This window comes from Etheostoma spectabile, chromosome 16 (assembly GCF_008692095.1).
Source record: "Etheostoma spectabile isolate EspeVRDwgs_2016 chromosome 16, UIUC_Espe_1.0, whole genome shotgun sequence".
NCBI classification, from domain to species: domain Eukaryota; kingdom Metazoa; phylum Chordata; class Actinopteri; order Perciformes; family Percidae; genus Etheostoma; species Etheostoma spectabile.
Genome location: NC_045748.1, coordinates 12,856,314 through 12,870,185, shown reverse-complemented (window position 1 = coordinate 12,870,185; position 13,872 = coordinate 12,856,314). Strand labels below are relative to the sequence as shown.

The window sequence follows — 13,872 nt, the reverse complement described above, 5'->3', positions numbered from 1 at the left end:
GTATACAGGACCATGTATTTGCGTTACATTATTCGGTAATCCTTTTATATAAGTGAGCACACATGGTGTTTTTGATTGACTTTTTATTACAAAATGTTACAAAACTAGGTAAAAAAAAAAAAATGTCTATTGGAGCACGGAGAACTAACTAGACGTAATCATAATATAAATAGATAAATATAGATGTCTCACAGCTGCACCGAAACAAAGTGGCCAATTTGACCCTTGACCCTCAGGGGGTTCGATTCAGATGTTACAGGGATGATGTAATGCTGAAACTGACCCTGCCACAGGTTTTTTTGTTACAAAATCAAGATACTTGACAGTGATTAAACACGAAAAGAAAATGAAGCTGTTGAGAAAGGGTTAAAATCAAAGATGATGGATTTGTGCGTCGATTGCGTCACCGAGGCCGTTTGTGCTTTCTGCCGTCCGCTTTCTTGCAAACTACGGCCATCTTGGTGCGTCCAGTCTCTGGCGGGTTCGTGTCATTATTAACTTCATGGGAAATGTCTGGAAATGTTGTGGGGTAATGTCCGGTTGCTAATTCTCCTGGCAAGAACCTACAGGGGAGAAGAGAGGAAAGACTTACCCACGATGTATTGGCTATTTGCCATTCAATTTAATAATAAAAAAAAAGAAGTTTATGCAGGTATAATTACATTGATGTGATTTAAAATTGTAACCTAATTTTATAGACATGAATAATAAAATGGTTAACACAAGCTTGGTTTGATAGACATCTTTACTGTTCTTTACAGTGTACATGCTGTGTATTATTCATAATTTTCCACTGGAACAAGCAGTCCCTATTAAAGCTTTAGTGCGTAACTTTTTGATATTAATGAACGTCTGTTACATTAAAGCCATTGCCAAATGAGTTACCACAACGCTAATTAAGACTATCAGCGCTACACAACTCTCTCTGGATTTCTCAGTATGGCTATGTTAAGAAGATTGAGGTGCCCACTGACTTTCCCTCGCAGAAGCTGGAGTGAAGATAAGTACCTCTTCTGAAGAGTCCATGTTTTTTTTTTTTTTAATACTCCGTGTCCAACTGTGTGGAGGAGCGGAGGGGTCTGTGCGCAGTCACGGAAGGCTTGTATCATATGGACTCGCTGACAGTGTTGTTGTCATTACTTAGAATTCCTCACGGGGGTGACAGAAACTACGCACTACAGCTTAAAGCACTGGAGGGCGCGTCAATTAAAAGGCCACGCCCTCAGTCACTAACAAGCTCTTCACAGGGAGTTGAAAGTGTGCTGACAGAGGTAATTAAAGCAAATAATTATAAAATGTTAATATTTTGCACTTTAAAAAAAAATTAAAATGTAAAATGTTGTCTCATGTGCATGTCCAGTTGGCTGTAGGGGTGGCAATGTCTGTATGTTGGGTCAGAAGACTACTTACTGAAGCTCTAGAGTAAAATGGCTTTGCAACTATTTGATGAATTGCTAGAACATTTTGGGCCATTTTTAACATTCATGGTTCCCAGATGATGAATGCGACCAACTTTGGTGATTGCCTGAAAGAATTTTGCTTCCAGCACCGCCAGGAGGATATTTGTGCCACATGCTGACGTTAGCATTTAGCTCAAAGCACCCCCGCTGTGGTTCCAATACAGCCTCACAGAGCTGCTAGCGCGGCTGTAGCCTTGTGGTCTTGTTATCTAATCTCTAATTAGGTTATGCTTTAAGAGCAAATGTATTGTTTGACTTATTGTTCGTTTTGCTTTAATTATATCAGCAAACTTACTTAGCCAAAAAGGTTATTGTCTTACAGGCACAAGATTTTATTATATTATTAGATTTTTATCAATACATTTCATGTTATTACATTATGAACAATTGTTACTTTTGGACTTTTGCGTGGTCTTTTTCAGAAGAAGTTAAAAGTTCCTGCTTTCCTGGGACACAAAGTTCCAGTGGTGTTCGACTACATGTTGTTGTCAAAGGTGACTCACATGTGCCGATTCGCTCCTCCAGAAAGCCAATCTGCTCGCTAAGGGAGTCGATGCGGTCCAGCTGCTGGAAGGAGTGGGACAGTAAGGTGGTTTTGTCCGACCAGCCCTCGTCCAGCGACAGCGGGAAGAAAGGGGCCAACACCAACTGCAGCTTCTGCACAGAGGGCGAAAAACGGAGGAAAACTGAGGTGAGCAAAATAAATTCCTCCAGAAAAGGACTATTACTCACCTAGTAAAAAGAATAATAGCATAATTATACTTTAACCGCTAATCTTCATTTACTCTTTCTGCTTGCTTCACTAAACCGAGGCAGGATTCTAATAACCAAACATAAAACATCTTAAAAGCCATTGTGTAGGTCTGGCATTTCAAAGAATCTATTGTTTGGGGATTAAATAGCAGCTAGGATTTTATGTCATACGAGGACCAGAGGTGTTCTTGGCGAGCAGGGCGGGGAGGCATCTGAGGGTATGTGGCTTGTATTTGAACATGTGTTTTCTGGTGTACCTTTTCCAGGAGCTCTACTCTGTTCTTCAGGCTCTGTACCTCCTCCGTCACATTCTCCGCCTGGCTGAAACCTCCACCTGCAGAAACCATAAAAACACAGGCAACGTACATCAGAGGATGGGGACTGCCGCTTTGGAAATGAGTGGAAAATGAGCGAGACGGGGCAGGAGAGACGGGTAAGGGGCGTGGGTCTAAGGCACGAACAAAGCATGTTTAATCCGCTCTCTCAGATCTAAAGCTTACATCTCAGACGATTCCTTCGAGACGCATGCCCTCATCAATCCCTCTTCTTGAATGATTCATGGCTACTGCAACGTCTCTGAACTACAGAGCTGCAGGCAGGCCGGGGGATTTTAGAGCACAGGAGGGAATCATGGATATGGGAACGGCCGGGAAAAAAAGCCGATACACAAGCCGAAAGAGAGGTCACCACAAATAGACGAGTGCTCATTCATCCCTCATGTGAACATGCATCGGTGACGGGGAAGTGTCTGCCCGGCTCCATCCAAAAGGGGAATGTCCCTTGAGCATGCGGGACCCAGATAGGGATGCAAAATAAGGGACCTCTGCTTTCTGGCTGCGATTTGGCAGACAGAGCTTGAGCGGCTCAATCTCTCCCAGATGTGGTCCATTACTGAGACAAGAATGAGTTCAGAAACAGGGTGAGGTGGAGGAGGAGGAAAAGGGGGGTGGTGATGACCCCCAGCAGACAGGGTTGATGGAGCTGGAATGAGAATACAAGTGTTGGCCAAGAGCACAGTGAGAAAGAAAGACGGATGGAGAGACGTGGTCCAACACTCCTCCACAGCAGCTTGGCAGAGTCTGAATGATGGTGGAACTTTTGAGTATTTAAACCTGGGTTTATGTTTTGTGAGCTCCATCAACATCCCTCTGACATGTGCATATGAACAGATACTGGAATGCAGTCTGAAGTAAAACTAAATCTTTGCTGAGCTTGCATTTTTGCATCCGAGAGCTGAGCGGGAAAAAACTGAACACAATCCCACAAATAACCCATCCGTCGCTTTAATAAAGTAGAAAGATCCGTCATATTTTGACTTCTCACCCTCTCTGCAACACTAGGACGACTCTCGCGTGGAGTTGTGGAAGTGCACCGCCTCCTTTTAGCTGTGCAGTTCCATATTTTGTGGTTTTCTTTTCTACAGAAACACTGATAAATAGTTTGGGAGTTTGGAGCGGAGCCTGAGAAAAATTGGCAATCTCACATTTACATGAGAGATATTTCATTGTCTGATAAGCACATCAGACAGTATCCCCTTTAGATTTACAGTTTGGTGACTCACGAAAAGCCCAAAAGATAGGAAGATTTGGGAGAAATCTGAAAACGGTAAGTCTTCTTAAAAGGTATCAAGTTGCATATAATAACTGAAAAAAGCAATAACGCTGAAACAAAACAGAAAGGAATGTCCTGGGGTCAACTACTACATTTGTAGACATGGGGGGGAGGTACTATTTTGTTGCTAAGATCCAGGAAGCACACACAAACGAAAATCGACTATTTCATGGTACAAGACAACATTGCAACATTTTTAAAAAGGGACTTAAATGGAGTGTGCGGGATAAAGATATGTCTGTATTAGCATGGGAGCTCTATTAGAGTCAGATGTTTGCTTTACTCGCAGGACTCCTAGGAGTCAACCGAGTCATTTTCAAAGATCAACGGGTCCCATTCTCACCGCACGGGGCCAGACCACAGGATATCTGTCTGGCGTCGGCACCAGTCGCAGTGCATTATTACTCACGGTACGAGTTGAGAGTGGCATAGCGCGTACCAAAAGTAATAATGGACCGCGAAGCTGGCTATGTTTCTTTTCTTCTGTGCTGCACACACTTTGCTGCTGCAAGAAAACACAAAACGATACTATAGGGCGCACGCACACTCTCCTATGCTGCTCATTTACCCGCATCATTGGGACCACCCATTGTTGCCTGGGTGGGAGGAGGAGTAGGAGGAGGAGGAGGAGGAGGAAGGCTTTGACAGGAACGGCCGTCTCCTGTAAGCCTGAAGCCGTCTCTGCATGCACATCGATAGCTGCCAGCTGTGTTCACGCACACCTGGTCGCACGGCTGCCGCTCGCTACACTCATCCACATCTGACAAGAAACAAAGAAAGGGGTATGTGTGTGAATATGCCCACAGAGACTAGTGTGATTGTGCAGGTGTGTGTGTGTGTGTGTTTGAGTTTACCTGTTTGGCATTGGTGCCCCGTCCAGCCTAGCAGACAAGCACACTGGTTGGGTCTCAAGCAGGTCCCTCCATTCACACAGGGCCGTCCACACACAGCTGTAAGAGACATTTAAAGGAATGATTCAGCATTTTGGGAAACACGCTATATGCCATATGTGCTTATTTTTTTTGACAAGAGTTAGATGAGAATATTGAAAGCACTTATGTGTGTGTGCTAAATATGAAGCCATAGTCACATGATGGTTAGCTTAGTATAGCACAGAGCCTGGAGGCCGGGGGAAACAGCTGGCCTGGCTGCCAAAAATGAGCCTACCAATAACCCTAAATTGCCATGCCATTTGTTTAGGCCGTACAAAAACTAATGTGTAAAAACAGAATTTTTATGGGGAGTACTGGACTATTTCTTGGCAGTGGCTTTGTGTTGTGGTTGCATCCAGCCAAGAAATAGTCGAGCACATACAGTAGCCACCCATGAAACCACGACTTGTCTTGTTCTTACACTTTTTTTATTTTTTATTTTTTATTTTTAAACTGCCTTTTAAAAAAAATCTCTCTTTTATCGTTAGACATTGCTAGGCTAGCTGTTTTCCCCCGTTTCCAGTCTTTATGCTAAGCTAACTGTCTCCTGGTTGTAGCTTTATATGGAAACATACATGCATGAGAGTTCTTGTTATTCTCGGCGAGAAAGTGAATGTGCATGTTTCGTTTTGTTTAATTTTAAAAAGCTTTTTTCAGTCAACAGATGCAGGTAGTACAGGTACGAATCTACACATAAAACCCATCATATGTCCCTCCAGGTTACCTTGGTTGCAGTTGTGAGAGTGAAATCTCTGCCAGCCCGGGCAGCACTCTGAGTAGAAATGTGAAGGAGGTGCTGCTCTGCTCACCTGCCGGTACGCCACGGAGTACACAGTCCTGTGGAGACAAAAGAGCGGACACCCACGGTTAGGGATTCCTGGTTATTCATTATGCTGTCATCGCCCTCATGTGTATATTTGAGCCGGTCTAGTCTTTTTCATGTTCTGTTAGAACAAAAGCACACTGATGAGGGAATGGGAATTTGGTTGGATACAGAAACCACAGACCACTGACTTCCAAGAGTGTGTCAGAGATGACACAGAGATGGAGGGAAGGAGCGAGGGGGGGGCAGGAAAAGAGATGCAATGTCAAAATTGTGAGACTCTGGTCGGTTTCGCAAGGAGAGATAACCGATGATAAACTGAGGAAAAACTAAAACAAGCAACAAGAGAGGTTTGACAAACAATTTAAGTGAATATTTACTTACAGGATTAAAAGGCCTGTAATTGGCTGAGGCCTGCCCACATAATGTGCAAAGAAAAAGTGAAACTTGGGGGTGAGGAAAGAGTTAAAAAAAAAAAAAGCAACAAAGATTAAAATGGAGGGAATGTAAGGGGGGGTCTAGAAAGCATCAGAGCTGGAGAGATTGAGAGTGCGTTAAGTATGGAGGGAGACGCAGTCCAAAATAAACACGGCGGCGGTCTCTGCGGGGAAGGAGGTTCATTTCCCGTAGTTACACAAAAGTACTCGATATTTAGATTCCCCCCAAGTATGTGCCACCATGACCCAGTTCTGTGTAAAACATTTGTGTGTGTGTGTGGGAGAAAGTCTAGCTCTATTTATGACTGCACTTCTAACCCTTCTTAAACATGTCAAGCATTGTTTATCCCTTTATGAAATAAAGTAAATCTTGTGATGGCTTAATTACATCGCTCTATTGACACTGGCTCTGACCCGAGTCCTCGTGCACAGGCTGGACTGTGGGACTCAACAAAAGCTGAAGACATCGGAGTGTGTTGTTGTTATTTGTTGAGGAGTGTGTGACGTGCCGGCAGACGGACTCTCACTTGTATGTGCTGCAGAGGCGATGCCCCTGACACATGGTGATGAAGGGCTTGTGCACCGGCTGGACGTAAGACTCTGTTGCCATGGCAACGCTGTGACGGAGATCTCGGCCACACACCCTCCTCCTGCGAAAGAGAGAGATGAGATCCAACGTTAAAAACTTGAAATGGAGCTTATTGGCTTTAAAGAGCATCAGAGCTGGTTTTAGATGCATAGAAGTCTTTTCCACAGGAGGTATTTAGGCTCCAAGTGGCTCCCATCTGGTTTCGAAAGCTGGAAAAACTCCCTATTAGGAGCCTCAAGGCTTCTGTTTGTCACCACAAGTTGGCGTCCAGCCTAATTGCTCCTGACTGACCTGTGTAATCACTCCTGAATGTGTCAGAGCGAAGAGTTGATCTCTGACCTGTTTGGCTCCACTTGACTCTTTCGTTTGGCGTTTGGTTTATTTTCGGTCTTTTTGCAAATCAACTGAAAAGGACAAGATGAGCCTGCAGACTCCCCCAGAGTGCCGTGCGTCTTATAGTCTGGGACATAAGGGTGGAGCTTTGGTCCCTGAGAGAGTGCACTCTTAAACGATTAAATGTCATTCGACCAATTTGTATACATTCACAGTGGGTGAGAATGCCACTCAACACAAACAGGTCTGAATGACAGCTGAAGTGGAGGCCCACACTGATCAAATGACAGGCCATAATAAACACAGGAAGAGTATTAAGTGAGCAGTTACCCGTGGTGAGCGAAGAACTGTGGAGTGCCCATCACATGAAGGATGAAGAGGAAGGAGGAGAGAAGCAGCGTTGGGTACATTGTCTTCCTCTTTCCCACGTTTCCTCGCTTGGTCTCACACACTTCTTCTCTGTGCCAGTCGGAGGGAGGGAGGAAAAGAGGAGGATGAGGAAGGAGGACGGGGGGGGGGGGTCGCAAATCACAGCCAAAGTCTCCTCACGCTGAACGTGTACGTTTTCCTCCTGAATGACTCCAGCTACCTGCAAAGCGAGGAAATTGGAGATAATCACATATTAAAACAGAGATTCAGCACCTTGTTTGATAAGTTGTCATTTTCACTTGAATGTAAAGTCAGCCAACAAATAAATAATGTTTGTTTTGTTAAAAAAAATGTGCTTCGATATCATTTTGTTTCATTGTTATTGTTGCATCATTTTCAAACGTTTTACATCATTAAACGTTTATTTTTTTTTATCATTCCTGTCTGTTATTTTTCTCATAGACTGAGTGCGTTTCCCAGTGCGGAGTGATTTTAAAGATCCTAAAACAGAGTGCAGTCGAGGGGTGGGATGTCGCATTTTTGGGTAGTACGTCTAAAACGTTCTTCTATGACAAGCAGTAAAGACTCCACCAATGTGATGTTTGTACTTTAAAGTGAAGGGTTAGGGACTCCAACAGTAAATCACTTGTTGCTAACACACAGACGGGCACAAATGTAGACAGCTATACATTACACTATGTACTGTATAGACAGCCCTGAGGTCTTTTGTACAAAAGTAGGCTGAACTCTCGCCGAACTACACCTGAAAGGACTCAAAACCCAGAGCAAAAGGAGTAAGAACTCTCCCTTCACAGAAATGTTCACTCGTCCTTTCACACCATTTTTGGATTAGTACATACTGTACAGGATTAAAGAATGGTGAAGCAGTTCCAGAGTACATGACAGTCAGCTTGGACCTGTTCCTTCCTGCTACGGTCCTATTCTACAGGCAAGTTTTTTTGAACAGAGCAGATACTAAACCCATGGGAAATCACTAACGGGGCTGAGGTTACGGGACCGTATCCTACAGGAGTCTTCAGTTATCCTGGGGGGTTGACAGCTTGCATGTCTCTCTGATCCCCCGCTGGCTTCACGCCCGGAGACAGGACACGCACACCTAGAGCCTGAGTTCATTCACAAACCAGAGCAGCGGGTCTGACTTTAAGCGCAGCAGGGGGCCACTTCGAAGACAACATGTGTGCACACGCGTGGCAGTGAGGCATCATTACATCGCCGATGAGGAAGGTGCTGCAAAGTAAAAGTTTTTACTACTTTGGTGTGGTATAGAAGATACGATTGGATTTGGATAATAGCTTGATAAGATGTTATGGGAGGCTATTACATTTTTAATTTTTTTTTAAATCATTCTTTCTTTGGGATGCATAAAGTACATTGCCAACATTCTACACAAAGAATATGCAACCCACTCTGCATAAATGAAATGGTAGATAGCTAAATTATGGATGCAAGACTTACATTAAATATTAAATTATTCAAAATAGATCTCATTTTGGTTTGGCAAAAACCTGCCAATTTACTACAATACCATTCATTAATATACAAATAATGCCTGTAATAGGTTGCATAATAGCTGCATTATGTTATTTTCATAACGTTATAAGTTCTGGCCTACTGTCTGACACATTAAGGAGTAAACTGGACCAGACGCCTTTCTTACATTCGCCACGAGAGGGCGCTGTTTTATAGGACTGCACAGCTCCGCGGATCACTGGCTGAAGAGCGTCATCCTTCACTCAGAGCACCCTCTCTATCAGATATGGATACACGCACGCAGAGGCGCACGCTCACGCCTTTAACGGATGACGCCGAATTTTAGGAAACGCACAGAAAACCAACAATGAGCAACAAGCGGAGGTGCTTGAGCCAGCCAGCCAGCCACTGTCAAAGGCGCATGCATGGATACAAAAAATAATCACAAACCGTGCAAATGTACCATCAGCTTTTCTAAAAACAAAACAACAACAAGAAAAATAATCCAACACAAAAAGACAGAGTCCTAAACATCACAAAGTGGAGAAACGCCCACGGCTTGGACAAATAGTAGTCCCGTTATGCCGAGCCTATATTCCGCTAGTGAGTTGTTAAAAAGTCCAGTGATGGAACTCGGCATACTAGTGAGGTTTCTCCTGCAGCTCAGACTGTCAGCGAGCATGGGGGGGTGATGGTAGGACCTCCTCCCACTCCTCTAGCTGGGTGTCCAGGGGCTCAGGCTGCCTGCACTGCGGGGACCCGTGTGTGACGTCACTGCACGGCTTCATATGGGACTACATAGACTCTTTTCATAAAGTTAACGTTGAATCTATTGTCAGCTTATTGGTTTTGATCTTGCAAATTGTACTTGCATGATTGGAAAACAACAAACGTTACTCCTGATTTCACTGCTTTGTAAGTGTGTTTAAGGAATACGCCTCTCAAACTTACAGTAAATTAAGACATTAAAAAGTAATGATCTTTTAGGAGAATAGTGTATTTTTTGTCTCTATATTGTATAATTTATATTTGTTAATCATCCCCATCATTATACTTTGTTTTGGTTATTACTACTGTTTCTTTTGTCTTTAAGTCATATTATTGTTATTTTGATTAGGTATCTGAAATGTATATCTATATTTCAATGTATTTTTTTCCCCCCCCATAAAGTTGTGAACACTTCTTTGGACTTTTTCGTTCCTAACACTACTGATACAATTCTCCCAAGCTGTTTAGTGTGTAACTGGCGGGTAGAGAGACCCTGCAGTATGAAGTCTTTTATGGCAGTAGCTGGTGTAATTAAAGGGTAGGTTCACAATTTTTCAACTCAGTCTTAAAACAATATTCGGGCAGGCTACTCATATCAGCATTGCAACTGATTTGTGGGTGCTGCCATCCTTCGCCTATCCTTGCTGGCCATCTCTTCCTAACATGCTTCCAATGTGAGTGATGGGGACAAAGTTTGAGGCTTCAGCAGTCTGAGTTTGTTGAGTTATGGGTATTTTTTTTGTTGTCTTTTTAGTGTGGAACTCCCACTTACTACATAAGACAATGTTTCCATTATACGTATCTGTGGAACCATTGTAACAAAGCGGGAATTTTGTACTAAAAAGACTGCAATTTTTGAATATATCCTCTTGATTTGGCAAACTCAGACTGCTGAAGCATCATATTAGCTTCAGATAAAATTAATAAGGAATACGTAAAGACTGTGCAAGTTGTCGCCATTCCCTTGTGCGCATTCCGAACAGATCTCATAATGGCCTGTGTGGACAAGAGAAATGATTACAGCAAGCACAACCAGTTTCAATGTTCATGTGCACCTGACATTTGTTTTTAAAGAGATTTTTGTTTTAATTGTGAAATTATCCTTTAATTCACTGTCAAAGGAGAACTGAAGAAAACGGGAGCCGGTATAAGAAGTTATAAAAAATAAAAATGTTGATTGGGGTCAGGTTTTCTAATCTTAGTAAATCCCAGATCATTCAACCTAGTCTTTTGCAAATGACTAATGTTTAAATAAATTAGGTTGATAATTTAAAAATAATAAAATTGTTATATTTAAAACCTTTCTGTGTGTGCAAAAAAACCACTTCACTCAATTTTTTATTTAAAATAATAGTAATTACGAGCTTTAATTGTCTTTTTTTTCTTTTAATAAATTCTGCCAACTATGCATATCTCCTTCCACTAAAGCTAGGTGGAAATGTGTTCAATATTTGACTAGCCTATAAAAATGAATAAAGATAATATTAAGCCGAAAAGTAGAAGAAAAATAAGTATTACTGCATTTATGTCATGCTCTAGACTACTAATGAAGACAGCCCAATGTACATGGGCTTTGTTTCCTTTTAAAAAATTATCACGGTCCATGGACATTACATTTTATTAGCAATTTACCAATTTTTAGAGATAGATTACTGAAGTCACTATTGGACATGATTTTCTAAGAATTTTCTAAGAACAAAAAGTCACATATCCCCAAAATGACAGGCACTGTGAAACATTTTACTCTCCACTGTATAGTCAAACAGACACTTTGCAATAGCATGCCCATAAAACCAACTGTTATTCATACATTAGTTAGCCTATTACTTTGCCCGACCTGTAACCCTACAGTAGCCTACAGTAACAACCCGTATAGCTATAAAGATAGTCCCCCTCTTGCATGTAGCCTATGTAAGTTATGCTAGCTTAGCTTGTTGTTTAGCTGTAGCCTATGTCTGCGTTTGTATCCTTCTGTAAACGTCTCTGTGTGTAAGTATATTGAGAGCCAATGCGGGAAAAAAAAGTAAAGTCACAGTTGTACAGGACCACGGGCCTTCGACAACGTGAACGCAGCCTTACCTTCGCAGGAGGGGGTCATCAGGTGCATGTGCGCGCGCAGGCTGAGCGGCGGCCATGGACACGAGCCGCCGCACCAATGTATTAGAGGACTCTTCCATTCTGCCAGTTTCTTTTAAAAGCTCGACTCGGTGGTTTTTTAAATAAAAAACCTCGCGGTTAATTCGAGTTGCTCCCTGTGAGTCGACCGGCCACAAATGAAATGTCTTCGGGCGTTTTTCAGTTGCTTTTTATGCAGAGTTTCCTGTGGAACGCAGGAATTGGATGGACAATCCCAAACCGGAATTCCTGTGAGTGTTTGGCGCTGATAAAACCCCTCTCCTGCACAAACACTCTCCATCCTGCTCAAACCTGATTTTGAAGCATTTTTGTGTTCCCATTGTGGTCCAGGCATCTTGAAGTGGGCCTTCTCACCTCATGGCCTTCTGCTGCCTTTGCAGTCCAGAGAAAAACACAGGAATCTTCCGTACTGGAAGGTTATTTAGCACAGAACATTACACTTAGGTTAATATAACACACCACCCAACTTAACTGCTATTTCAAATGTAAACTGATGGCACAATGGGAGCTCATATAGACTCGATAATGTTTACAGTGGTTGGGTCACTGTGAGATCAAATCTGTCAAATTGCAGCTTGTTAAAGCCAAACGATAAGAAGGCATTTTGGTTTCCTCATTTTGCTTGTGGGCCTCTGTTGTCGCTCAATGGGAGGAATGGAAAATCTGTATTTGTCATTCACGCTATAGTAATGTGTATCATACAGTATATGAGAGTTTGGTGACTTGTAAAACACGTGCTCAGGCTTTTATAAAAAAGCTTTGTGTTGATCCTGAAATGAGTCTTGTCACAGATTTAATCTATTTATTTCTGAATATGGTTAAATTACTTCTTTTTTTTTAAAAACTGATTATCCAGTTTTCATCATCAAAAGCCGTTTGGGGTTTGAGAAAAAAAATCTTACAACAAGGTCCATTTCAACGAACAGAACAGCTGCTAAATGAACCTTGTGGTTTTCAACTGTAGGCTACTTTGACTGTACTTTAAACCTCAATTTTTAAATGTAGCTATTTTCCTCACTATATTCCTTGGCCCAATGAAGACTTTACACAATTTAAACATTTTAGGAATTTAACATTAAAATAACACAGAATTCTTGCTCACTTTATCCACGCTCACTATTTATTCCCTCACAGTGTGCTAGGTTTTGCAGGATTTCACAATCGGACGCACCTGTCCATTAGACTTTCTTGGGTGCAAGGAACTTGGCACTGCATTTGAAAAAAAAAATTATCAAATTACCTCTTATGAGGCCTGCTTTTTTCATGTCTCCGAGCCTTGTAAGGGTGTTGGAGTCTGTTCGGATGGGGTCGTGCCGGACTTCAGGTGGAGTAGCTAAAGTCAGCCTTTTGGTAGTGATACAGTAGATTACATCATGTATTAAGACAGACAGGCTGCTCCTCCTCTGCCTTGAAGATGAGCTTGACTGAGATCAGTCTGACAACCAGGACTTATTTGTCATTGTGCGTGTGGTTGTGTGTGTGTGTGTGCACGCCTCAGAGGGCATAAACTAGCACTCTACTCAAATGGAACTAAGCATGGACTGCTTTTCTACCTTAAATTAATAACAAATTACTCAAAATTCTTTTCAATTGCTTAAGAGTTTTTAGCTTTAAGTTTTCTGTCAGTGTTCATCTAGGTGCCTTTAAAAACTAAATGCATTCTCTGACCCTCCCTGCACACAAAGAAGTATTTTCTCTGCAATAACAAATAGGCTACATGCTGAGGTACCATGGGAACACTTTGGTCTGGGGTCGCAGGTGAGTCGGCCACATACCATCAGGCTGATCACTCAGAGGGGGGCATTAGAATATAGGATGCAAAATGTGTGTGTGTGTGTGTGTGTGTGTGTGTGTGTGTGTGTGTGTGTGTGTGTGTGTGAGAGCTTGTGTAAGAGAGACCGATGTGGGAGGGTATCTCTTTTTTAAGGAACTCTTTTCATTCTTTGAAATCAAGACTTGGCCGACACAAGCAAAGTTTTGCAGTCTGTGTTCCAGATTTGTCCCAGAGAAGATACGGGAGGGGGAGGAAACTGAAGCAAAGCAGCACTTCCTCTTTGAGAGGAAACAGGAAAAGACTGCGGGAGCGAGATTCTGGTCGCTGCACCCTTGGAACAATAAAAATCTCACTTTGACAGGAAACGGATCTGCGTCAAAGAGGGGCTGAATTTTT

The 13,872-nt window shown here is 42.5% G+C and overlaps 1 protein-coding gene across 1 annotated transcript; it reads right to left on the bottom strand.

Moving 5' to 3' along the window:
• Positions 1 to 80: 80 nt before the first annotated feature.
• On the bottom strand, positions 81 to 11,896 carry egfl7 (EGF-like-domain, multiple 7). The gene is made up of 9 exons (XM_032539009.1): positions 11,646 to 11,896; positions 7,269 to 7,527; positions 6,544 to 6,666; positions 5,481 to 5,593; positions 4,679 to 4,774; positions 4,393 to 4,584; positions 2,471 to 2,547; positions 1,964 to 2,117; positions 81 to 563 (listed from the first exon to the last, which is right to left on the bottom strand). The coding sequence occupies exons 2-9, from the start codon at positions 7,346 to 7,348 to the stop codon at positions 544 to 546; spliced, it is 855 nt and encodes a 284-aa protein (XP_032394900.1). The 5' UTR covers positions 7,349 to 7,527; positions 11,646 to 11,896; the 3' UTR covers positions 81 to 543.
• Positions 11,897 to 13,872: the final 1,976 nt, after the last annotated feature.

Excerpts from the sequence above, each read along its gene's own strand:
- egfl7 (XM_032539009.1), bottom strand. The coding sequence starts at position 7,348 with ATGTACCCAACGCTGCTTCTCTCCTCCTTCCTCTTCATCCTTCATGTG. Across the intron at positions 4,585-4,678 it reads GGGGCACCAATGCCAAACAG|ATGTGGATGAGTGTAGCGAG; the intron begins GTAAACTCAAAC and ends GTTTCTTGTCAG. Across the intron at positions 564-1,963 it reads GGAGGAGCGAATCGGCACAT|GTTCTTGCCAGGAGAATTAG; the intron begins GTGAGTCACCTT and ends TCTCCCCTGTAG.